This window comes from Harpia harpyja, chromosome 17 (assembly GCF_026419915.1).
Source record: "Harpia harpyja isolate bHarHar1 chromosome 17, bHarHar1 primary haplotype, whole genome shotgun sequence".
In the NCBI taxonomy this organism is placed as follows: Eukaryota; Metazoa; Chordata; class Aves; order Accipitriformes; family Accipitridae; genus Harpia; species Harpia harpyja.
In genome coordinates, this window is record NC_068956.1 from 1211745 (window position 1) to 1238287 (window position 26543).

Sequence of the window (26543 nt, forward strand, 5' to 3'; positions counted from 1 at the left end):
AGGTGCCTGTTTTGAGAGAGGCGGTTGATGCTGCTCTCTGGAGAACCTGCAGTATCTCCAGCAATGTTTGGTGATGTGTCCATCACCTCCTTCTGCAGAGATGACTGAGAAGAGCCTCCTGGAGTGGATCAAGCTTCCCGAGTGGGTAAGGAGAGCATCCTCACCTGGGTGCTTGGATGTATTTCCAAGCCCGCGAGTTAAACACAGCCCCTCCAGCCAGCTCCCATTGGGGACTGCATCCTCACACTACATCCCCCTGCCTCCACCCAGAGGTTGCGGGTATCTCCCCAGCTGTGATGAGCCAAACCCCGTCTTGCTCTGCCTCGTCGGTGATGCTCAGCGGCGGGTCCTGGCGACTCCCACGTTGTACGACAACCTCCACGCCCCTGCTCATGCACAAGAGAGAACTGAGTTTTTCTTTGCTGATGCATTTCCAGAACAAGTTGGTAGCTCTGCTTTCACCCCATGCCTGTGTTCATGGTGTCTGAGTGCAGGCAGCAGCTCATCTCCCTTATTTTTCTGCAGCACGGAGATGGCTGGGGCCAGGGCCAGCTCCGTCTGCGGCACGGCGGGCACACCTGCATCACCGTCCCCAGCCAAGCCAGCAGCAGATGGAGCAAACCCAACAACCAGGGGTGAGGAGGGGGAACATGCAGCAAAGGAGCTGTGCCAGCAGCCAGGCAGAGCATCCACCTGGATCCAAGCAAGGAGAAGAGGAGATCCCCGATGCCCACCCAGAGCCATCCCCCACACGCAACCCAAACACACAAAGGGACCAGAAGAACCCCGAAGGGTGAAATCCCAGTTTCCCTTTGACAGCTTTAACTGGGGTTGCCTGTTCATTAACTCGTCCAGTTCTTAGCTGGAAATGCCTTAGTGATCAGTGGAAAAGAGCAATGGGAAGAGTTACTGAAAAATAAACAATCCGGGATTATATAAACAAACACTCGCAATCACGAATCCCAGGCTACCACCACAGCTTTGAAAGTTAAAGAAACAAATGCAGATAAAGCAAATGGAGTAAGAAAATGAATGTAAGGAAAAAGACCCAGAGGGATGGGACCCTTGCACGGCTGGGAGAGGGGATGGGAGCCAGGAGACAGAGCAAAAGAAAAGACCAGTTTGGACTGGGACTGCATAAGCAGTTTGCAAAGCCCTGTATCAGCAAACCACATGGGCAGCTCTGTCGTTTTTGGATTGCAACTGCAGGAGAAGGAAAAAAAAAAAAAAATCCTATTGAAAGAGATTGCAAAAGTTTTGGTCAAAATGTACTCCGGCTTTTGAAATCGCAGCCTAAGCCCCACCTCCACACACCCATCCCCACCTCCAGGCTGGGAAGTAAAAGTAGTGAATGGCCCCAGCAGCCGCTGGCAGAGGAAAACTTTTGCTCCAAGCGCAGTGGGATTGGGATCGGGAGAGTCCTGAAATTGTGAGTATGGCAGCGCCTGCCCACTGCGAGGAGATGCTGAGGATGACTTTGGTACCGAGCTCGCTCGGGTCTGCTTCCAGGCTGCAGGACAGGCTTAGGGTTTGGTAGATGTGAAGTTTCTCACACTGCTTTTCCCTTTGTTGTTTTGCAAGACTCCTTGAATGCATTGGCTCAGGAGCTGGATTTTTCCAGCAGCTTGAAAGCTAAAGGGGAAAAAAAAAAGGAGCGATTACAAATGTTCTGCACGCCTGTTCCATGCTGGCTTTCTGCACATGTATTTTGTCAACTCCCCTCTGCTTGCGGTTATGTGTTTGAGTCTTTTTTTCCAATAAGGCAGCTCCACTTATTTCTCCCTTTGCAGGGAGTTTTCCCAACCCCAGAGACTGCCACAGTTGGTTTCTCTTACAGTTTTGCTTCTTCTTTTATAGCAATGCCTCTTCTCACCCCAGGTCTTGGCAGGCTCTGGGGAAGGATGCCAGGCAGGTATGGACCTGACCCGTACCTGGGCTGGCACAGAGCTGCACAAAGGCTTTCCCCCGGCGTTAACCCTTTCCTGCTCCCTGCCACCAATTTTCTCAGAGCCAGGCGGTCACATCAGCTTTTTGTAACCAACACTGGGATCCTGCTTCGGATCGGTGTGAAGCTCTGCAGGCTGTGGGTGAAGATGCAAACAGCCCAGTGACCAAGGTGATGGGTTGCATCCCTCTTATTTATTAGGTGCATTTGCTGCTCAGGAGACGTGTGGGCTTAGCCTCGGGACGAGCCCTGTGTTCAGGGCTGAGCTGCTGCCTCTGCCTGCTCCTGTCAGCATCCTGCTGAGTTTTTCTTAGCTGGAGCGGTCCTGGGTGAAGCAGGCTTCTTGGTTTCTCCTGGGTCTTGCAAATGGTGGAGCTGGTGTGTCCCTTAAACCAGCCAATGCTTAAAGCCTTGGAGCTGGGCATGGCCTCCTGGGAGTGAGCTGTGGGACCTCCCTGAAAACCCTGAATTTTAGCAGGTAGAGGTGAGATTAAATGCTGGAAGAAGGCGCTGTGCTGTGCTTTGCACAGCCCAGCTGATCACGCTTGCTGCTTCTCTCAGGTTTCATCTGTAGTGTCCCTGCTGGGCATGGGGACAACGGGGCTGGCTGTGCTGGGACGGGGACAGGGACGGGGAGACATCCCACCCTGGGTGGGGGCTGTTGCACCCCTCCGCTTCCAGCCCCTGCGGATCTGGTTAGCCAGGGTCAAGGCTGCCCCATCCTTGGCAGTACATCCCGGTTGTAGGGAGAGGGAGCAGAGGTTTGGTTGGGGACACCTCAGGGCACAGACTCAGGGTTGCTCAAGGATGCTTTGTGTCCATCGACGGAGGCTGTAAAACCTGTTACTGCTCCAGTTACTGAGCAGGTTTCTCTCTGTTTAAGAGGCACGGTGTGCCCAAGGCTCTCTGCAAGGTACGCGTACGGATGCACCCTGGACCTCTTATATCTGTGGTGCTTTTGAGCAATTACTGTGTCAGAAGAGCACATCCCTCCCTCCCTCCTGTCTCACCTGGATACGTGTCTGAGGCACCTTTTCACAGCGTGCATGGGTTTGCAGCCCTGCCATGGGCTTTCTCCAGCTGGAGACCCTGCAGTGCACCAGGAGATGGGTGGGATCTCTGGACCATGGTGCTATCAGGCCCTGCTGCTTTTTCTCCAACCTGAGCAGGCTCTGAGCTCTTCACTGCTGCACTTAGTGCTCCGGGTCCACAGCAAAAAGAAAAATGCCAGTCAAGGATGTTGGAGTAAATCAAAGAACAAGGGCAAATGAGGCAAAAAAGAGAGACACTTAGGGCTGGTTATGAGCAGCACCAAGGATACCCAGCCATACAAATAGGCCAAAGCTGAGTTGCTTCAGGAGCTTATCAAAATTCATGTCTATATTTCACCCTACCAGCTGTATATGATAACCTTATATCGCATTCGTTTGAGGCAGTGCAGTGCAGCTCGCCTGCGGTTGCTGGTACAGCTCCAGCAGGCAAAGGAGCATCCTTTATCCAAGCTCCTATCAGGATCTGATTTCTCACCAGTGGTGCAAGCCATATCGATCTGGTCCAAAGGGCCTTTTATCAGTTATTTGCAGCAATTTCATGACTGCATTGTTTTCCACTCCCTGCCCTGCACCGGTCTATGGTGTCTTGTGCTCAGGTGGAAGATGCCAGAAAGGTGAAAAGCATTAGAAAGGAGCATCGCCTCCCTGCTGTGGCATCCATCAGCTTTGCCATCCACTACGAGTCAGCAGCTGTTGAAAAGCCATGCAGCCTGAGCGAGGGTTTGACCCCCACTTTGCTTACACAAACATGTACAAAGCTGTGCTCTGCTCTGGCCAATTCCCTCCTAAAGTTTCTGAAGGGCTGTTGGGGGAACCACTGGCATCAAGCTAGCTGTGAGAGCCCTCCTGACTCCCAGCCCTCCTGGTTGTTATTTATTATTTGGTTATTTTGCAATATACTCTAATTTCTCTTTGTTTTCCCTCCTGCTTTTCCAGTTTTCTTGCTTTTGCCAGCCATGCTGCTGGGCATGGGTGGCATTTCCAGGCTCTGAAATGCTTTGTCCTGGCTCACCCAAGCACTCCTAACCCAGCCGTTCAGCCTTGCTGGGCTGCTGGCTTTGCTGCCTCCCCTGCAGCAGCCCAGGGATCTCTGGGGACCTTGGTCTGGTCCAAAATAGATCCCAACCCCTCTTTCTCTGTGGTTCCTGGCTCCCAGTTTGGTCCCAGTGCCTCCCTGGGGGTGCTGGTCTGCACCATGCTGCTCTCGCTGTCGTTTGGCGGCACATCCCAGGTTTATCCCGAACCTGCTGTACGTGCCCTGGCTTGAGCCATCCCCTGGATTAAATGCTCGGTGTCTCAAGCCATTACCTTGCTAAATGTGGACTTGAGGGATGGCTTGGGAGCCTCATTACTCAGGAACTGTCATTAGCCCACAGGCTTTGAAAATGTTAATTTTCAAAAGAAATGGAGGCAGTGGTGTAAGAAGCTGCAGAACAGCGAGTGACGCGGGGAATTTCTGGCTTGAAACATGATTCAAACCCTGCAAGGCTCTGCAATATCCTCCAGGAGAAATTGATCGTGGGTGGATGGCTGGAGAAACCCCGGGACAAGTTTGCTGCCAGGGATGCAGGAGAGGGCTCGCTGCTGGCCGGGCACTGGACTGCAGACAGGCAGCTTGGCTGGGGCCAGATGTGGCTCCAGCTGCAGGTCTGGGGACTTCCAGAAAATAATCTCCTTTTTCACTGGGTTTCCTTGATCTGTCTGAGTGTGCCAGCCTGTACCTGCTCTCGGGGTGAGTAGGAGATGCTTCTTCCAAAGGGCATAAAAAAACCTGGCAGCAAAAAGAAAAGAAGCAACATCCCTCAATAATAAAGACAACTTTCTGCAGCCCGTTAATATTAAATAATGGCAGAAGCACACTTAGTTGTGACGTGAATTGTTTCCCCTGCTGCCCAAAATATCAGCATATCTTCCCTTTCCCGTGCCAGCTCCAGTTGCTGACAGCTGCACTAGGCTGGGACTTGCTCCAGCGCTTGCTCCTTGTTCTAACATCGCCCCATAATGTCACCAACTCTCCTCTACCCGCAGTGTTTCCTCCTGGGTGTTTATAACCAGCTCCTGTTTGCCTCTCTTTTGCTGGCTAAGGAAGTTTTTCATTTCTCCTAAGCTGTACTCTCAGTTCCCTGTTCATCGTAGCAGCATTTCTCTGCACCTACCCTTCGATCAATCCCTCTTGTGTGCGGGTGGCTGGCATTGTTTCCAGCTCCTGGTGAAATAAATCTTAGTGGTCTCCCCCCAAAATCTGGGGACACTTTGATTGCTGTCCTGGTTTCAGCTGGGATAGAGTTAACTGTCTTCCTAGTAGCTGGTACAGTGCTATGTTTTGAGTTCAGAGCGAAGAATGTTGATAACACACTGATGTTTTCAGTTGTTGCTCAGTAGTGTTTAGACTAATGTCAAGGATTTTTCAGCTTCTCATGCCCAGCCAGTGAGAAAGCTGGAGGGGCACAAGAAGTTGGCACAGGACACAGCCAGGGCACCTGACCCAAACTGGCCAACGGTGTATTCCATACCATGGGACGTCCCATCCAGTATAGGAACGGGGAAGTGGGGGCAGGGATTCGCCGCTCGGGGACTGGCTGGGTGTCGGTCGGCGGGTGGTGAGCAATTGCACTGCGCATCATTTGTACATTCCAATCCTTTCATTATTGCTGTTGTCATTTTATTAGTGTTATCATTATCATTATTAGTTTCTTCTTTTCTGTTCTACTAAACCGTTCTTATCTCAACCCACGGGTTTTGCTTCTTTTCCCGATTTTCTCCCCCATCCCACTGGGTGGGGGGGAGTGAGCGAGCAGCTGCGTGGTGTTTAGTTGCTGGCTGGGGTTAAACCAAGACAATTGCTAATCTATGGATTAATCTGGAGGGAGAAAAGAGCTGGCCTTGAATGTCCTGTGGAAATAGATGGGTAGGAAGCAAGTGAATTGGTGTGTGGGTGCTCCTCGTGCAATACTCAGGATCAGGCCCACGGTCCTGGGAAAACCATGTGTGCAGACGGAAAATCCTGTAGGTTTGGGATTTTTTTTAGAACTTATAGATAATACATAGCAAACAACATCTGGATTGCTCCAGGAAGACTGTGCTCCAGGGAGCTATTAGAGCTTTCACTCAGGCTGCGCGTACAAGGCATGAGGCTTTTGCAGCATCTTCTGCGCTTCATTTCGCAATAGCTTCCCCTTCGAAAAGTTAGTTTTTCTCATCGGAGCGTGTCTGCATCTGTCAGGCACTGGAGCCCCCCTGGCTGCTGCCTTTTTCTTGCTTTCATATGTTTCCTCCAGCTGCTCCTTGCAAATGGCACTGCAAAGTCTTGCAGCTCTTTAGAAATACTCAGCAAAAAGCCAGTCTTTTTCTCAGTCTTCCCTCCTGTCCAAGCGTCAGTAAAATAAGGAGGGAAAAAATTATCAGGAAGGTATCTATGGTGTATAAACCCCCAAAGTAGAAAAACTCTGGTTTGGGATCACCTTCCTTCAGACTTCTATTGGCAGATGTTTCTCCATAGACTCAAGCACCGTGTTTGCAGCCTACAGAAAGGCAGGTCCCCACTGGGGAACGGGTTTTCATACTTCATTCATCATTTTAACTCTTATCCTGGGGTTTTAAGCTGCTTGAAGCTGGGAATATTTCCCTGCAAAACACACAGGAGGTGGTGCTAAAATAGAAAATCCCCACTGAGGAGACAAGACATCACTTTTCTGTAGTACACACTACATCTGTTTGTCCCCCATGCAAGAGTATGCTCAGAATCTGGCACAGTCCGGAGGAGAGGGCTAACTTTTTATTCCGTATCCTGCATAAAATCTTACAGAGAAGAAGTAAAACTTGCAAAGCCGTCAGATCCCTGTCTGGCAAACATCTTACACATCCTGGAGCTGAACTGCGTTCACCCACAGCACGACTGCCAGCACAAACAAACCCAGAGTTCACGCGGGGAGAAACAAGGGCAGGAGCTACGGCGAGGTTTAATGAGGCGTTGCTTTTGCACGAGGCGGGATGTATCCCGTCAGAGCTTGGGAAGCAGCAGAGGCAAGACGGCGAGCAGGGGGTCTCTGGGGTTACCGGACCCCGACGGCTCCGTAGCCCTGGGCAGCCTTTGAAAATGAAACCGTGTGAATGATTCATGTCATTAGGCAATTACCAGCCTTGCTGCTTATGTAACTGGCTGAGATTGGGGATCTCACCGCAACACCTCCCTTTTCCGTAACCTCTGCAATTCCTTCCCTCTGTGCTCCAAGCCACTTTTGCTTTCAGGTACTTTCCCCTCTTGCAGGCGAGGCCATTCCAGCTCATGGGATGGGCGCTGCCTTCTTCCCAAGGATGCACGATGATGGCAACCGCCACCGTGAAGGTCTTCTGGCACACGGGGACAGTCCCCACGCTGTGCGTATGGCTCTGCTGGCCTTGATCTGCGGAGCTGCGGGAATGGCTGCATGCTCTCTCAGAAACGACCACCCAAAAGCAACCTATTGCTTTGCAGTGGGGAGACCCTCTCCCTTTTATCCTGCCAGGGCTTCGTCCTTCCCAAGTTGGAGGGGGTCAGGGCTGGCAGGGACCTCCGGCGAGCAGCCGGTCCTGCCCTGTGCTGGAACGGGGCTGGTGCCGCTCCCTCATCACTCATGGTTGTGTTTCATGGGTTTCAACACCAATTTTTCTCTTTCTTCTAATCTTTTTAACGTCTCAGTAACAGATTTCCTTTTATTTAACTTCTTGTGAGCTTTTGGGGTGTGTAATCCCTGACACATTTCTCATTACAAAGAGTCATTGAGCTTGGCTGATCTCATTTTCGGTTTCTTTTTGCCAGTTGGTACAAGATGGCAACAGCTTTTGGGCACATCTACGCATCCCTTTTATTTCTCAATCTTTTTCCAGTGAGGGAATGACGTGTATGCACTGTTTTTTTCCTTCTGTTGTATTATAAAGCATCTTTGCACCCACATTTTCCAAACCAGCTTCCCATTTCACACAGGCATGCTCATAAATACACACACTGACGCTATTCCAGTTTTACTGCCGGTGAATGTAAATTATCTAGAAATTCAGCAGAAGGAAGACAGATTACAGGATATTTGCTGGCATTTTGTCTCCCCTGCTGGGATTTAATTTGCTGTGTTACATTCGCCGTTATTTACTTAAGCTCTGCTGAGCCCAGCGCGTGCTTTTCCTTGTTCAGCTAACAGGAGCTGCGCTGCTATTAATAAAGGCGTTGTGATAAATTTATGTCCTCCGGAATAGGACGGGACTCTGGTGCCACCAAGCCCCGTCCCCTGCTATCGCAGCCAGGACCATTGTGCACGTCCCGGAGAAACTGGGAGGTTTTGGGGTACTTCTGCTGCCCTGGTGTCAAAGAAAGGACAGCCTGGGGACAAGTGGAGCATCTTAATCTGTGCTGCAAAGGTTTACGAGATTATCTGGTCCAGCTCTCTGCTTATAGGGGTTATTGCCCAGATTGTAGTCCCCCACTTTGCCACTTTGCAGGTCACAGTCTCCTGGGAGCAGTGGTGAGATGTCAGGCAAGTAAGGCTGTAATTAATAGTAATATTTTATCGTAGCCTGACGGCATCAGTTGGTGTGGGACTGACCCGCTGGCACGTCCAAGCTCAGCTCCCTGTACCCACAACACCCAGGGCTTGTCGTGCCAAGCTCTGCCTTCCCGAGGGATGCTCTGACCCAGGACAGTAATGTGGAAAAAACAGGCCTCTGAGGACAAATCCTTCATCCATAGCTGAAGGAATAATATCAGCTGATGGATCTGCAGCATCAGGCACCTTTGCTCTCTGAATGACCATCCATCCATCATCTTCCCTGAAGTATATGACTAAATCCCATGGGTGCTTGGTAGCTGCTGGTTGGGGTCCTGCTGCATGAGCTGCTCCACCGAGTCCCTGCACCGAAAACATTGTCTCCCAGAGGTCACCCTTGGTGAAACCTGGCCACCCATGCATCTCGTTAGACTCCTAAACACTGCTATTGAGCATGGGAAGTCCCTCTGAGTTTTACGGGAGAAGCAATTTTTCTTGAGAGTTTACTTGCAGGCGCATAAGGAAGCAATTTTCTGCTTTGTCAGGGTGCAGCGCTGGCTTTAAAGGGCTTTGCGCCAGGGTCAGTGACACCGCTTGTGGTCATGGATCCTGCCACCCTGCATCCCACCCGACACCAGCCTCTCGGTGGCTGTGTCTTCCTAGCAAATGAATTTCACGCTCCTGTGATCTGGGGGAGAAAAGGTGAAAGGCACTGTTGAGACCTCCAGCAGAGCAGCGTTTGGCATCAGAAATACCTTGCTGGGCTGAGATAACACCTCTCCCCTCAATGACGTGTGTAAATGGATATAGCTGTGTCGGAGCTGATGGGTACAGCTGTACAGGAGAGAGCAGCGCAGAAATGCCAGGGCTGGCTGGAGCAGCTGCTTCGCTGTGGGGCTGCACTCCTCACGGTCGAGGAGGGGAAGGGAGGACAAATAGCAAAGTGGATGAAGATGCTCAGAGGGGTTTCTCAGCACCAGGCTGCTCTGCAGGCTAGTGAGATGTGAAGGTGTGATGGGGAGCAGACTCTGGCTGCGTTGTTGCTGCTTGCCATCCATGGCAAAGACCATCCCTGGAGGAGGAGACCCCTGCTGCTAAGGCACCTCCGCTGGGAGGTCTTCAGGGAGAAACGTGCCTTTGCCAACACTCCTGTGTTGCTCAGAAGTTCCTTCCCATCCACATACGGGGCAAACTTATCCCTTCGGTCATGGAAAGGCCATCAGCTCACCAAGCAGACTTCCAGCGGCTGTGTCATCCTGCTTAACACCTTGCCAGGAGCAGAGGACTGAAGTCAAGACGTGGCATCTACTCCAGCTTTGCAGAAATGACCCATCACCAGTGCCAACAGACCGACGTGCAGAAACCATGTCTCTGGGGTTGGCTGGAGGGGGCTTGGGAAGGAGGGGGGATGCTGCCCTTGGGTCTGAAGGCAGCTCAGTGCAATCTCTGCCCTCTCTCCTGCAGGCAGGGGTTTGCCCGTGGCCACAGCCCGGTTCTTCAGCCACCCCAGCCCTCTAGACAACATCCCCAGCTGGAAAACAGCAGCCGCTGACACTCATTAAGCACATTGTATAATCAGGGTTATGTTGTGAAAACACAGCCTAACTGCTGTCGGGTAGCTAATTAAGACAAGTGGGATGGCCACTTCGGGCTTGTGTTTCTAAACGGTGCTGGCCTCCTGCATTCACAGCGGGATCGTTGCTTGCAAAAAGGCCTTGCAAAATGCTTTTCTGGGAAGGAGCTTACTCATCTCCTGCAGCTGGGAGAGACACCGAAGCTGCCCCCGCTACGTTACGGCACCCTGAAAACCAAATGCAATGTTTTGCTGCTTGGCTTAAAACCACTGCTGGCGGGGGGGGGGTAACCTTGGTCCGACACCCTCCTAATGCAGTTTTGAGCTGGAGGAGGAGGTTTGGCATGGAGCAGATGCTCGGCTGCAGGGCTGCTGTGGAAGTCATTAGAAAGCTCTTGTAGCAGCATCTCAGCTTGTGCTTTATTGTTTAGGACAAAGTTCCTTCGTGGGCACAGCTGGGTGCAGAGTGCAGAAGTTGCAAGACGGAGTAAACAAGGCTCTTTGCAGCACCCTTTCCTCGCCGGCACGGCTGGGGAATGGCTCCCACTGTGCTAAGTCAGCCCCCACTGTCGCAGCCCACAGCTTTTGCCTGTCCCAGTTTATCCACTGCTCCCCAAACACTTTATAGAGGCAGGTGGTGTCTATTCCCTGGCTTGTTCTCGGGGAAACTGAGGCACAAAGATGGGAAGCAGCTTGCTCTGGAGTCGAGGTTGGGAGGTGGGTGCTGTTGGTCCTGGTCCTGCAGGGCTGGTCTGGGAGCATGTTTGGGTCAGGGTCTCCAAAATCAAGGGGTGGCACTCCGGGACTGACTATTTCTTACCTTTTCCCGTTGTGCCGGCGTGGTCCCTGCATGCTCCACGGGTACCACAGCAAACGTGCTGGGAGGTCTGGAGCAAGGCAGGGATAGCAATTCCCACCGTGCATCCTCTTCCTGGGCTGCTGGAGGGGGCTTGGGCCATCACGGAGCTGAGGGCTGCAGACCTGAACCAGGCACATGTGTCCCCCCACCCCAATCCCATTGGGTTTTGCTCTTTTTCTTTCCTCTCTCCTTACTCTGATGCCGATATATCTTCTGGCATTTGCTATCTCATCCCTCCTTTCTGCTTCCTTCCCCTGCTGTACCCAGCCTGCAGCACTAATCCTGCAGCACCAGTTCTGCCTCCTTCCTGCAGAGGAGCAGATTCAGTGAGACCTCCTGACCTTACCTAGGAGAAATTGCATTAATCGAAAATAATCTTTCTTTCCATCTTGAGATGTCCATCTACTAGGAGAAAAATGTGGCTCTCAGCAAGCAAATGACATCCCCAGAGGATGCTGCCACAGCTGGGCTTGATCCAGTCAAAGGAAACAAGAACCAGACTGAACTTAGCATGCTGCTATCTTAATGCAATTTTTTTTTTACCAGTTAAGACTTATCTGCCTTTTTATTTGGTCTGCTCATTGTCCTTTGTGCTGGACCAAAGTACTTTTCTGTTTCATTTTATGCTTAAAGAAGTGTTGTGGATGAACGGTATCTAAATGCTGTAGGTTATTTTCATTTTTAACTGCTGGCAACCTTTACAACATTTCAGATCTCTGCTGAGTGTTTCTCCTCGGGTCTCTCGGCAGCTCACCCACCCTCCCTCTTTCACAGACAGTGCGCACCCTCAGGTAATAATGAAATAGAAGTAGGAAACCTCGCTGAAGGTGAGATGAAGGTGTGCGTGGTGGGATGGAGTCAGACATGGCTGTGCATCCTTGGCCACCAGCTGCTGACAGATGATGCAGGTTGTCCTTAACGCAAAGGACACCCAGCCCTGGAGAAAGAAGAACCGAGTCCCTCCATGGCGGTGTGGGAAATTTGGGGTCATTATGGTGCACGGCAAAGGGTGAGGGGCTTTTGCACCCTGCTTGGTCAGGAATTAGTGAAAACATTTCTATCAGTGCTTTCTACCATCTTTTTCTACCAAGAAGACTATGAAAGCTGATGAGGGAAGAGGTTGGACTAATTCCAGGTGTAGCAGCTTCCTGGCCACCCTGAAGGGTTAAAGGATGCACACATTTAAAGGAGGGCCTGGAAAGGATGGGCAGGGGGACCAAAATACTCCTACAGACCACAGGATTGTTGTTTGCAGGTCTAACTGAGTCCGTCTTTGGTGAGAAGGGCTAGCAAAGACATTAATATAGATAACCAGGGAAAGAAGGGCATTAAACCTACGGTGGTTACCAGCTCCATGAACATGCCCATCCCTGGAAATCCGGGCTCAGACTCATTTTGGCTTCCTCCCTTGCTACCCTGGCACCCTTTTTCTTTCCCCTGTGTCGCCCCTGAGCTTTCAAGAGGCTCCAGCAGCAAACTTGGTAGCTGTAAATAATTCATCACAGCGCTGCTCTCAGAGACAGGCAATATTGGATGCCGTGGTCTGGAGACAGGCAGGTGCTTTTGCTCCTGCATTGCTTAACCCTCCAGAGGTTCAGGGGAGCTTTTCATGGATGCTTTAATTTACCATCAAATTTACTTTATTGATCCCATCCCATTTTGTTGTAGCCGTATCTCATCTCTTGAAATGGGGCTGAGGGCAGCAATTGCTTTTTGCAGAGGATGCTGTGGAGCTTGTAACTCAGTGGTGTGCAGGTCCCCCTCGTGAATTTACCTCTCCTGTGCACTGCACTCAAGGGTTGTATAAACGCCACAGTTAAGACAGTGTCCTCTGCTAGAATTTACATCAACCCGTACATTTGTTAATTTGTTTGAGGCTACGGTACTTGCTCCTTTGCCTCTCATCATGGGGGAAATAATAGAATTACGCAAAACAATAATGTAAAGCCTTTCACCCCATTTGCTGTAGAGCTTGCAGATGCCACTGAGGTGGAAACATCTATTAGAGTGTACTGAACAACAGGCTAAAGCCTAATGGGTTTAACGTGCCTCCAAACAATACAGCTTCCTGAGCAGGAAGCCTGGGTACTAAAATCCCAACAAAGACATCATCCTCCCGCACACTGTTCACTCCGCAGATGTAGTCAGTGAGAAGGGAGGAGGGAGAGCAGGTCCAAAGGGAAGGAGGTCAGCGGTGCAGGGAAGGGGACAGTGGCTTCCCATGGGTTTACATTTCTTTGCCTGGTTAAATTTAAGTGGTGGTTGGGAGCCAGAAAGCAAGTGTGGAAGGATTCTTCCAGGGGAGATGTGAAAACACTGTGCGTGAAAATGAGAGGCAGGAAAGAAGGGCTTTCCTCCGTCAGACACCCAGTGTATGGAGGGATGGAGAAGGGCTTGCTGAGCCCCCCTCCTGCAGGCAGGAGCTCCTGCCTCTGAGCCAGTAGGGAAGTCCCCAAAACCCACCATCATTTAGGCAGAGCAATGGTTGTCTATAGCCTGCTCTTGGGAAGGCAATTTGGCCAGCCAGCCTCTCCAAAGATGTTTGATCTCATGCGCACACTTCTGCACACCATGCCCCCGTGCAACCATCAGCCCTGTGTGATGGGGAGCTGAAACCAGTTACATCCCATGAGGACGTATAGCAGCAAACGTGACCTCAGCCACAGCTGGTGAGCTTGGCCTCGCCTTGGTGGATCTTGATGTCTGGGCAGATCCCTCACACTTAGCCCAAGACTACTCCAGTACCGTTCAAGAGCCGAGCTAATGCTCAGCTGGGTTCTTCCTCTCAACCCCTTTTCCCACCTTTTCAATGCTGTGGGTACTTTTCTCACTCCGTAGCATTGACCTTCAACTACAGCGTCACTGTGTAATGCATATTGCAAACATACCCAGAAAGCTAAGACAGCTTGATGTAGTGCAATATATAATGCAGAGGCTGGATCCTGGTCTCAGCTGTATCTAACCAAATCAGAGGAGCTGCTATGGCATTTGTGGAGCTGCACTACCGTGGGAAGGAGAATAAGGCTCAAGGATATTTGCACCAGCACGGTGGAGACCAGAGCCTGCCCCAGGCACTGTATGAAGACCCTAGGGTGCTGCTTGTGGCTGGGGTTCAGGGTGGGATTAGGGGAGGTTTGGAGATCTGTTTACTAATTGAGATGGTCGATCTAGGCACGTGGTTGATACCAGAACAAAAAGAAGCCAAGGTGTCTTGTGTGATTCAAGGATATGAAGGGGCTGATCAGAGCAATTAGAGTCCCATAGCTTGGGACAGTAAAAATTGCCCACTTTCCTCCTACGGGTATTGAAATGATTATTACAGGATCACAGAACGGCTGACGTTGGAAGGGAGCTCTGGATTTCATGGCAACACTCCTCCTAATGCAGCCCAGCTGGCTTTCCTTGCTGCGAGGGAGTGTTGCTGGCTCGTGTTCAACGCCAGGTCCGTCTCTGCAGAGCCGGTCATCCCCCAGCCTGTGGGTTGTTCCTCCCCAGGAGCAAGACTTTGCATTTCTGGTTGAACTTCATGAGGTTCTCCAGCCCATTGAGGTCCCTCTGGATGGCAGCACAACCGTCGGCTGTGTCAGTTGCTCCTCGCCGTCTTGTATCTCCTGCCAGCTGACTGCGGGTGCACTCTGCCCCATCACCCAGGTCATTGATAAGGATGTTAAACAGTACTCACCCAGATAATGTTTAAACAATATTGTCCTTGATTATGTTGAACAGCGTTGGCCCCAGTTGTGCTCTGGTATGGCTGGGATTTGGGAATACCAGGATCCTGGCCCAGCACTGCTTTGTTGCCTTGAAGTGAAATGGCTGATAATTTTTAATGTCTCAGGTGCCCTGGTGATTAGTGTGTTAGTGTTTTGCATGCTACTATTTTGCTTTGCAGACGCAAAGTGCTAGAAGAAATGAAAACCAGGAATAATTAATAATTGCTTACAACAACCATGTGCCTGCCGTGTGGGTGTTTGCAAAGCACGACAGGATTTTGCTGTGCTGAGCAAGGCAAATTCAGGCAGAGCAACTTAGCATTGTGCTGAATGATTTATTTTGGCAGGCGGATAAAGCAGACCTGACAGAATGACAAGTACCACTACAAAGAGCAGCTACCCGGATCAGACCCAGAAAACACTCTGCAGGAACCCATTTCTCAGTATCAAGGTAAATACCTCCTGCTTTCTATAATCCCCCCTTGGATTACTGGCTTGCTAAAGAGGAGTTTAGCTTTCTGCAGAAGGCATTGATAGGAGTTCTGTTTACCAAATGTATTTGGAAAATGCTCCGGGTGCTCCCTATGGCAGAAGTGCCATTGAATCTGCAGCCGTCTCCAACCAAAAGCAAGTGGTGGGACAGTGATGTTGCAATGCAAGTTTAACTTTCAGCTTCTGCAGCATCTAACTTCTGTCAGTGAAACTCCCAGAGCCCAAAGCAAACCTTCACAAGAAACAAATCCCAGATCTTAAAGCAGCTATGAGCCTCAGTCTTCGTGGAAATAATTTTATGATATCCATGATAAATGCATATAGGTAACAGGGGCAGCAGAGTTGGAGGAAAGGGGGAATCGGTGCTCGCTCTTGGAGCTTGGCACATAGCAGCCTGCAAAACTTTGGGTATTAGTCCCCATTTAGGCAAAGAATGGCATCTGGTTGGCTTAAACCCTGCCCTTGCTTGAATTTATTCACTGAAAATATATGCCCTAAGCAACAATTCAGGCCACCTGCCCTGCAACACCGCCTGACCCTGATGTAAGTTCACCCGGCTCCTCCTTGTTTTGCTGTTGGGTGTCTGGGGTCATGCAGGGAGGTGGTTCCTCCACACCTCCACCCAAGAGCTCTGCCAGGTCCAGTGCAGGCAGCCACATGAGGGGACTTCATTAAGCCCTTTGGAGAAGCCCCAAAAGTTGGTTGTGATGGGAATGGCAGGAGGTGGTGGTCATGTCTGCACAGCAGTCTGGTGGTCAAAGGGCTGCCCAGGGAAGGTAGAGGACCGGCTCAACTTGCCAACGTAGGCGTGAAGCCACGTTTCCTCTGTCCCAGAGCACCCAAACTGCTGAACCATAGGGAACCCTGGGTGAAGGTCCCTTTTTCTCCCCTTCCCAAAGCTGGGAAGAGGTGTGAGGCTGGATGCAGTAGAAGCTGAGATCTTCTGGTGGGGGGGCCAGTGCTGCCTGTTTGGGATGAGTACATTGACCCTGAGCTTGCCTGCAGATATGCGTGGCCTCTTGCCTCCTACCCGTGGCTGTGTTGGTGCCAAGAGTGCTCCTCAGCTCGTTATTTGCACACTCAGTTGTTTGCAGAGGAGGATCCATGATCCTTGGCTATGGAGGTGGCAGAGAATCCTTTTCTCTTTGTATAGTGCTAATGGCATTTTTAAAAAATCCCATGTAATGATGATGATCATACCACTTGTGCAACTGGTGGTCTGCTGCAAGGTACTATTGGAGAAGTGTAGCAACACTCAAAAGAAAAAAACGTGTAAACATTTAAGTAAGAAAGACAAGCATCTGCGAAGTGGAAATAATAATCAGCATTGACCACAGTGATGTTGAAAAAAGTGAGTGCTCAGCTTGCATCAGAATCAAGTTCATATTTCCATCATCTTTTCTACAAATAGGACATTTTGGAAGTTTTGTGCTCTTTCCTCACATGTCATGAAGCAAGAAACTAAAACTAAGCCAACTCTTGGTCTAGCTGGATGACAATTGCTATGTTCAATGGAGCATGTTGTTTGGCTTGTTAACATCAACTTTCAAGATGCTGTTGTTTAAACAGACAGAGATGACAGGTATGGAGTGTTTTGCTATGGGAACAGAGTGCTGTGAAGTGGGAGCTTGAGAGGTCTGGGGGAGCCAAAGGTGGTATGATGTGGGAGCAGATCAAAAACTGCTGGATGAACAAATGGAGAATGAGATGGAAAATGTTTTTTTCTGTTACTATGCAGCCACAGTTTTGGGGATTTTCTTTGTATACATGAAGTACGTACATACATGATTCGACATGAGCTGCTCTTAGCATGTCACTGCAAGCGTGTGCGGGAGATGATGGTTTCATCTGCTTAGGAGAGTTGGTAGCGACCTGGTAAGCTGGGGGGCCAGATTCCTCATTCTCTCTGTTGCCTTTCCATTTAATTTTAACATAGGCCAGAGCCAGTCATATAAACCTTGCTTCTTCAAAGTCTTTCGGCAATGCAGTGCTGTAAGTGTCCTGCTGGACTCAGAGCATCCTCAGGCCCTTTCCAGCTGAAAGTTTGAGGAGCTCTTTGCAGAACCATGGGCTGCCCCTGAGGTGGCTCCCTCTGTCCTGCAGCATCTGGTTCATTCTCTTTTGGCTGAATAATTGCACTGTATCAGGAAAGATAGCATTATCATCAATTTATTGCGACACTCAGTGTAGTTGGAAGCCAATTACCTGACTCATTAGAGAGTCTCACCAGGCTGTAGAGCAAAAGATGACAGCCAGTGTTAAAGGCTTAGGATTGCTCTGTCAGTTTTGTGGGGAAGATTTTGGGTTTGGGAGGTTTTTTTACAAATGCTGGTGAATTTAATTACCCTCATCCTTTGTGGCACAGGGGAAATGAGCTCAGAAGAAGTCACTGAGGCAGAGGGTTACCAGAGCTGCAGGCGCTGGAGGCACAGGAGAGGGGAGAGCTCGGTGCCGTACAGTCCTGAGATTTCTCCCTCTGTCCTCTTTTCGGTCCATTCAGCTGTTTGCTTTTTTTACTTGCCAGCAAGATTATCTTTAAAAATAAAATCAAATTGATTTTCCTCGCGGAGATATTTTAAAGGGGTTCGGAACTTCAAAGATTAAAGCTGCTGACGTGCAAAGTCAGCTCGGGTCTGTGAGCAGAATCAAGATCTATTTTGCTGAGCAAAGGTATCTGTGAAGGTAGATGTAGAGGAAACTCTTGGCGGGGAGTATTGCAGGCCAGACCTGAGCAGAGCAATGGGCAGCTCTGAAACGGCCTGTGTCTGCTCGAGTCTGTTGCTTTCTGAAGGGTCCCTGGAGCCCACCCTGAGAAGGGCAGGAAGGGAGCGGGTTTCAGTGGAGACCAGCTCTGCTCCTGATGGACACCCTACTGCTGGGTTTGTGCTTGGAAAGCTCAGCAGGGAGACCCTGACTGATCCTTCCAGGTCAGAGCAGCATCACAGGAGGCTGCAGGGATGACTGCAGTCACATCAGGTTGGGACCAACCTCAATGAAGCCATTGCCAGGCATTATCCTGGCATTGCCAGGTGTTATCCTGGCTGCAGCCCACAGCCAAGGAGAGCAAATCCTCTCTTCCAATTGTATGTTTCACAGTAAACTGCTGAAGGGCTTGTTTTTACCCCTAAGGCAGAGCTGACCTGACCACACATGTCACCAAGCATAGAATTATACTCAGCACAGGATGTTTTTCCCCAGATCTCTTTTTTTGGTGTTTTTTTTTTTTTCTTTCAAGAAGTTAGGTCACCCTGTCCGGTTTCTAAATGACTTCCTCAGAGAACATAACTCTGAGACCATGATATGAATGGTTCTTGCAGAAACACAAAACCATTGCACAATGTGGTTTATACATTTGAAGTGGCTGAAGGACCAAAAATCACAGCACTGCAATTTTTTTTTATATATATATCTATCTCTCTCCAGAGAGAGAGAGTGTGTCACGAAAACTAATTGCCACGTGTCAAAATGCAGCTGAAAGGCATAGCTCAAAGCTGTCCTGGGGAATGCTCCCGGGGCTGATGGTCCCTGAGCCTTTAGAGATACCTGGCATGAATTCCTACAGTCCATCAAAGCAGATTAAATCAGGTCTGCTGCTGCCTCCATTAAAGTCCAACACCTTGTCTTGGCTTCAAGGAGCATTTAGCATCCCATGCTGGACACAGGAGTTTGGGAAGAGTGGTCTTGCCCAAGAGCTGTCTCCCTGCAAGGTTTTGCAAAGATGTGGAGAAGTAGTTTGGCATCCTCTGATGGAAACCGCTACAGAAGGAGAAATTTTTTTGGAAAGACTATGTGTGTGTTACGGCAACAGTTTACCTGCAGATGAAGATGAAGCAGACTGAGAGCGATGACTTGCTGGGCAGTAAAGCATAGTCCATAGTGTGATCCACTGTAGTCAATATAAAGAGGTTTTGTCCAAGAAAACTGGGGTATCCAGAAGACCTGAAAGGCCAGTTGGACATTTGAAGACTGTGCTTGCTCATGTGGTCACTGCTGGCTTGTATGAGGGGCACATCATGCTGTTGACAAGGTTGGTGAAACCCCTCCCGGTAAGGACATGCGTGGGAAGGTGAGTGGCCCCAGAGGAACACCATGGTCCCATGGACACGTGTTTCCCATCCCTGCCAGACCCTGCCTGTTGCCGTCCTGCTCCTTGAGGATGTGCCCAATGACCTTAATGCCCCAGAGGTGGCTTCCAGGTTCATTTGCAGATACAGCTGTGGATCCAACACCCCTCCTCAAGGGATGGCGTGCAATACACACTTCCTAAAGCTATCGAGGTGCTGGCTGAGGACATTCACCCTCTGTCGGAGCTTCAGTCCTTGATGTTTTCTGCTCTGTGCTTTAGTTCAAGAACAAACTAGAGTTGTCCCTGCCCCAAGCCTTTATTACAAATGGATCTGCGCAGTGGTAGGGACTTGTGCCCAATTACACGTAACTGGTTTTGATTAAACTGGAAGAAGCTGATTCCTCCCAGCCCCTTTTTCTCCTCTCTGTAAGCACAGCCCAGTGCACAGGATGTTATCATGTGCTATGGCACAAAACCCTTTCTTAAAATAGCAGCAAGAGTCTCCCAAACACATGGAAACAGCGTGATAAGGACTTCTTTGTGATAACTGGGGCAAGACTGTGTGTGTAGCTTTCAGAGGCCTTACATGGAGGATTTGTTGCCAAACTGCATGATCGACACTAGAAACACAATGGAAGCTTTGTAAGAAGTTTTTTCCAGACCACCAGGAGAGGAGATGTTGGTACTTAATCCCCAGTTCTGCAATTTATTGGCTGCTTAGGATTGAGTACATTTCTCTATTCTCTTACATGTGCAGAGTGGGAGCAGCAATACCTCACCGACACAATGCAAGGCTTAGTAGAGCAAAGCCTGCAAAAATATACTGAAAAATATAGAGAAAAGCAGAAAAGCAGTGAGTTCCCCAGAGAGTGCACAGTTGCGGAGAAGCTCCTTGTTCAATGTGTGAAGAGCGGAGACACACTCGTCCCAGTGCTGGTTGTAGAGGGTTGGGATGTTGTTGCCTGTGGGTGAGGACACTTCACCAAAGACCTGGCAGGGATGCTGCTCTTCCCTCTGGGGCACTGGGAAGATGTCTCAGGCACTCTCCATGCCTCACTGGTGGTGGGAAGCGGTGGTGGCACATGTCCGAAGGAGGAAGGTTGGTCTGCAAGCTGGCACTGCAAGGGGGTTGTTTTTGGCAGGGGTACATCAGTACCAAGCACCCTCTGTCCCTGGTCTAGTGCGATGTTTGGTGTTATCCCAACATAGAGCCTGAGCAGGCTCTTATAATAATGCTTTACAGACGTTTAAAAAAAAAAAGCCATTAAAAACCCCCTCCCTTCCTTCCTCCTCAACCTACGCAAGCGCTCGTTTGGATTTTCTGAGTTGTTTTATTTCTATTGATGTAGAGGAGAGATGGTGTGAGCATGGCTTGGCCCTTCACGGGAAAGAGGTGCCGGACAGCTGGGCTTGGGGTTGCTTCTGGGAGCGCCGAGCTCTGGGGCTGCTCCTGTCTTTCCATGACTGTGACCTGCTGTCAGGGCCTGGGTCTTGGGAAAAGACTGGCATCTGCTGACTGAGGTTGCCTTCTTATCTGCTGCTGGGGTAGCCCATCAGACCCAGTCCAGGTGGGGAGGTACCCCAGCCTCAAGTCCTTGGGAGAAGTAACTAGATGGCACAGAAGGGTGATGCAGAGGATCTGCCTGCCGTGTGGCATGGGCTGTCTCCCAGATCTAGCTGAGAAAGGCGCAGGGTGGCATCTGAGTCTGCATGTGGTCAGCCCTGCACCAAATGGGGGGCCCCAGAGGAGCCCTGTGATAGACACACTGCTGGGGCTCAACCACCCACCACCATCATCACAGTTACAATGGGGCAAACTGGAAATCACACACTAGTGATTACCGGCTCTATTTCTCACTCATTAAAATATACCCCAGCCTAAAAATGCCCCGTGGTTAGGGTGGTTGCCCACAATGACTCCCTGAGGAGCAAGAAGGAGACTTGAACTTGCAGAGCTTTAATTGCAAGACCTCCCACTTTGCTACCTTAGGAAAGTAAATCACCATCAAGGAGGGATAGAAAGCACAGAAAGTCTGGCTGATCCTGCAAAAAGCCGAGTTTTTCTGTGACATTTTTTTGCAGAACTAGTTGACTTACAATTGCTGCAAAAGATGGAGAAAGTGCAGGCAATGGTCTTTGCATTCCTGTTTGTTTCTTCCTTCTCAACCATTTCCATCTTGATTTTGACTTTCTAAATGTTTCCCTGCTTGCTCTGGGGTTCTGACTTGTGTCTAAAAACTTTTGTGCGGCAACTAGTGCCGTTACCATCTGGGTATCCAGGTTTTTATAAATCTCTTGGTCTTTGCTCTTTCAACACACACAGTGCAGAGGTGTTAGATGTCGGCCCCTCTAATGTGTTTGGTTGTTAACAGTCATTTTTAAAAAACGCACGCATTGAAGAAAAGAGATTGAAATGTTTAATTAAAAACTGTTATCAATAGCTTGATCTTAGGAAGCTCTGCTGGGCAGTCTGTGGGGATTTCCTTCCTTTCGTTTCATCCTGCTGTTTGCACTGTGGTCAGATGCCTTTGCAGCTCTTCCACTGCCCCCGCTGCCTTGGTGGGACCCGGTGCATACCTGAGGGCTCTTGCTGGGCTGTCTTTAACCACCCCACCAGCTCCTGGTGTTACCCAGTTACTCCACCTCCAGTTTCCTTAAGCTGCTGCAATCCCCTCGGGATGTCCTGCCACCAGTGATGTCCTCATACCCTTGCACTGACCCAGGCTTTTGCTCTTCTGTACCTGCAGTACTGCTTTTCTCTTCTAGAAAAGGGAATGATAAGCCTATAAAAATGCACAGCAGATTTCAGTGAAGGAGCTCTCTGCACTCCAAGGCTGGATGTTCATCCCCTGCCCTCCAGGCTGTGGCATGGAGGGCATCCCCCAAACATGAGCAGACTGGGGGACACAGGTGGTAGTTGCTCTGTGGGCTGCAGAAAGACAGGGATCCTTCCTCCAGTGTAGAGATTTGGTCTGGATGACCGGAGCTGCAAGCAGCGGCATGCTGGGAGAAAACCAAAACCCTCTTATGATGAGCATCGTGGTGTGGCCATGTTCCTGGGTGCATCCCAAAGGCAGGACTGAGCCTGCCCTGCACCTTCACCCCAGCACAGGCTCACCCGGATCAGGTCCTCCAGGGATGGAGGGGGCATTTTGCATACCGAGACCCCGAGCAGACCTCAACGTTCCAGCTCATCTGGCTGTACCTCTGAATTATCACCTACTCCATGACTTGGCCCTAGGGCAGCTACTACTTTCCCCAAAACCTGGGAAGCTGAGGACACGGGACTGTTCCCAGTAAGCATTTTGAGTGAAACAGCCCTATTTTGAAGCCTCAGTGAGTTTGGTAGGATGGATGCAGGCTATTCTCTTCCCTCTGGCCTTGGCATCAGGGAATGGCCCCGGCCTGTTTCATTTACAAGTATAGACTCAACCTTTGGGACTCAACCAAAACTAGGCTTGCAGCCATGCATTTGAATGGAGGAGACCTGAGTCATGGCTCTTGGTGTCACACATCTCTTTCAAGCCTGTGTTAGGCTTGTAATGTGGACAGGATTCACAGCCTATACTTTTAGAGAGTGGAAAGCGATGCTCTAGGTTGGCAGGTTTGTTTCCCGGGAGCTGATAAGCAGACATAATTTGATTTTAGCGTGTTGCCTTCGTTCTTAACAGTGCTGTCTGCTGCTTCTCCCTCCTTTTGCTGGGAGTATGAAGGAGGCTTTGCTGGCAGGGAAGGAAATAGATGAAAGTAGGCTTCGTAGGGTTAGCCCTACTGAGATCTCCTGGGACAGGAGAAGAACATGTTGGTGTGCATGTCCATATGACCTCTGGCAACTTGGAGATGCTGTAGGCATTTATGCCCCGTGGCTCTCGAGCAGAGCTGAGCTTATGCTCTGCAGCAGTTGGTCCTCAGGGAAATCTGCCTCTGTTTATGAGGGTCACGCTGGTGTCAGTAATGGTTTCTCCTTCCAGGCGCGAAGAGCATCTTTCTAGACCATACAAGTTAGACAGCCAGATGTCTTGATCAGATACGGAAATGTAAACAAGTGACTTTTGCTGCAGAACAAAATTGTGTGTGCAGCCAAAGACCAAGAGGGACATATATCTCTCCAGCAGATCTAAAGTCCATGAGTCTGTTCCTTCTTTTCCTGGCAGATCACCAGCTGTGCTGTGATCTGATGGCTAACAGCAAACAGCCCCCAGAGCCAGAAGAACCGGGGTCCTTGCCCAGCGCTGACACCAAGCCACTGCAAGTCCTTTGCAGGGCCATCTCTCTTTTCTGTGCTTTAGTCTGCCCAGATAGGGGAGAATAAAATACCAGATTCCCAACCCATTTTGACCACCTGTGCTGAAGAGGATGTGGGGCAGTGGTGGGTGGCTGCTGAACTGATAGAAACCAACATGCTGTGCAGGTGCTTGATCTGGATACCTATTGGGCTGTGTGTTATGGATGCCTGGAGAAAATGAATCTGGCTTCAACATTGCCATCTGAACTCATGTATTCAGGAAACAGAGTCTGGACATAGCCAGCATGTCTTGCAGGAATGTGGGAGTTTTAGCAAAGTTGACTCTAGGAAATCTTTCCTTTGGCTGGGTGACATTTTCCTAGTCCAAACACGTTGCACCCCTCAGTGGTGACATGAGCCTGGAAGGGGGAAGGTCCTGGATTGCATCCTGCTTTGCATGATGCCAACGCATCACTTTTGGTGGTGGTACCCATACCCTGGTACTCCAGTCCTCAGGGAGCCAAGGGGGCTTGACCATCTTCTTTTTCCCTTTTTGTGCTGTAAATAGTCCCTCTACTTACAGAGCAGTTCAGTTTGGCAGTCACCCCACTTCAGCCCTGGCTCAGAACGAGACATAGCAGAAATCCAGGCCAGGCTGAGCAGCTCCTCCAGGCAAGACTGCTGCCTGGTGGGAGCTGGCTGCAAAACTTGCAGAGCCGGGGCAATGCCCTGCTCTGGCCAGCAATTGGGAAAACAGCTACTAAAAAGCAGCACCTCGTGGCTTTGGGCAGAATCCAAAGCCGAGGGCAGCAGCTCTGCAAGGACCCAGGGATATTCAGCCTGTCCTGCAGTGAGATGAGTGGTCCATCTCCTCAGGGCATGCGACGGTTTGGGTTGGTTAGTTTATTTTAACTTATTTGGGGACTGGAAGGATGCCTGTGGAGAGCCATGTGGCAGCAGGGAAGGAGATTGCTTGCCACGTCCTTTCCTTTGCTGAGTACTTTGCAGAGCTGTGGATGAAGGGGAGGTGGTCTCCATCCCTCCCGGGACAGTTCATTTGGCACTTGCAAACTGCTTCTGCGTGGGGACCAGGAAGATGGATGCTGCTCTCGGTAACGGTGGGGCCACGTGTTTGCCTGCGCAGCCGAGCACCAGTACATCCCAAACTCTGGAGTAGATGAGGTTAGATGATATTCTGGGAGATGATAGTCTTTGACAAGGTTTCCTTCTGGAAGTGGAAAAGAACCATCACATTTTCCCAAAGGAGATATGTGATTTACAGCCAGGGCTTTGCAAGAAGGAAAGTCTGAATTATTCTCCCTGACCTTCTCCTGACCTTCTCTAAAGAAGCTGTTTGTTGTTGTGTTTGGAAGGGCTCATTCCTGTCCCAGAAGAGCTCCTGCCAGCACTGGGGATAGCTGCCTGCTTCAGGCTGGACAGGACCGGGAAGGTTGTGCAACCTCCCACTTCTGCTGCTGGATCTCGGGGTCAAGGCCAACACAAACTAGCAGCATCCCAAGTGAAATGATATGTTTGCCCAAAGCCACTTTCAGCTGAAGAAACTACGCTCTCCTTGCAAATACTAACCCTATCGTCATTTTTGGCAGAGGACTATTTAATGGCCCTGACCTAATTTCAGAAGACCACTGATGGCAGGAGCGAGGGTAGTATTTCAAAGTCTCATGGTCACAAAGGTTCATGTTCAATAATCGTGCCTTTGTGTAGGAGATGCAGTTTGTTATGTTGCAGCTCGCAGTAATCACGCTGGATGCTCTCTTTTTGTGTTGGCAGTTCTTCGTTTTCTGCCACGGGCTCCTGCAGCTCTCCCAGCTCCTGGTCTCTGGCTATCTGAAAAGCTCCATCTCAACCATCGAGAGACGATATGGCCTCTCCAGCCAGACGTCAGGGCTGCTCGCTTCCTTCAATGAGGTGAAAACCAGCTTGCTTCTCCTAGTCCACCTGGCAAACGCTCTTCCCATGCTCCTGTCCTTCCCTTGTGAGACCTCCTGGTCTGTGTGTCCTGCTGCAGGTTGGAAACACATTGCTGATCGTCTTCATAAGTTACTTCGGGAGCCGAGTGCACAGACCCCGTTTCATCGGCTGTGGTGCCGTCCTCGTCTCCTTGGCTGGGTTCCTCATGTCTCTCCCCCACTTCATAACTGGACCCTACAAGTATGACCAGTCCGTTGCCAGTACGTACTCTAGGAACTTATTTTATGCCTTTTGGGACAGATAAAGGAAATGACCTTCCCTCAAAGTGTTGGGAGCTGCAAGCTGTAGGTTTGTCCTCAAGGAATTTTAACTTTATGAGAATGAAATCATCTCAGTCCCGAGAGGCAACAGCTGATGGTGGGAAGCAGAGCCAGGGGACAGCGGAAACCACAGGAAAGGGCACGAGAACCATCAAAATGTAGGCTGTGCCTCTGATTCCCCTTGTCTTCTGCACATCCGCGCAGCAGACAAACATCGGGTAGCAGGAGGGTCTTCCCCAGCCATCGGGGCTCTCATTTTCCGTGCATTGAGCCATGTTGTCCTCATGCACATGAACTGCTCCCTTATTTTCATAACATAGATAAGATAAGGTCTCATGAACAGTGAAGCCCTTTATGGGAAGGAAACAAGAAGTACGGGAAGGAGCTTGACTCAACCCAACGGGGCAGTTTTGGGGGTGAAACGCTGTTGTCTGCAATGAGGGAGCGCTGGTTTCACATCTAACTTCTCCTACTTGTGGGGCACCTCACCTGTCTTCCCCTGTCTAGCTGAGCTGTCTTTGAGGGAATGCTTTGAGGTTTTAGACCCCATCAGAAAATCAACCTCCTGTGAGAAACGTGCAGGTCTCAATCACTCATGGAGGAACAGGTCATGGCAGATTTTGGATTTTCTCCTTGAAAGAAGGTGAAGGGGTGAAAAAAGAAAGGAGAAAGACACTCTCTCATTATCTTCCCAAATCCTGCCATGAAGCTCCAGCAAATCTTTTAGAAGCTTCCACTAAACAGCTTTTTTTTCTGGCTCATCAGAGAGAGTGCAGGTGGTTCACGCAGCTGCAGCCACCAAAGGAAGACTTAATAGGTGAATAATTCATGGATGCAAACAAGGGTCAGG

General features: G+C 50.1%; 1 protein-coding gene across 2 annotated transcripts in view; it reads left to right on the forward strand.

The window, feature by feature from the left end:
• Positions 1-1333: 1333 nt before the first annotated feature.
• SLCO2B1 (solute carrier organic anion transporter family member 2B1) overlaps positions 1334-26543 on the forward strand; it is a 60668-nt gene continuing 35458 nt past the window's right edge. Inside the window, exons 1-4 of one of the 2 annotated variants that reach the window (XM_052812865.1) lie at positions 1334-1429; positions 15006-15109; positions 25233-25370; positions 25471-25633. In XM_052812865.1, the coding sequence (XP_052668825.1) occupies positions 15029-15109; positions 25233-25370; positions 25471-25633 (382 nt within the window). In that variant the 5' untranslated portion in view covers positions 1334-1429; positions 15006-15028. Of the gene's footprint in view, positions 1430-14717; positions 14784-15005; positions 15110-25232; positions 25371-25470; positions 25634-26543 lie in introns of those variants that run through there. The other variant, XM_052812866.1, reaches the window with a different exon arrangement.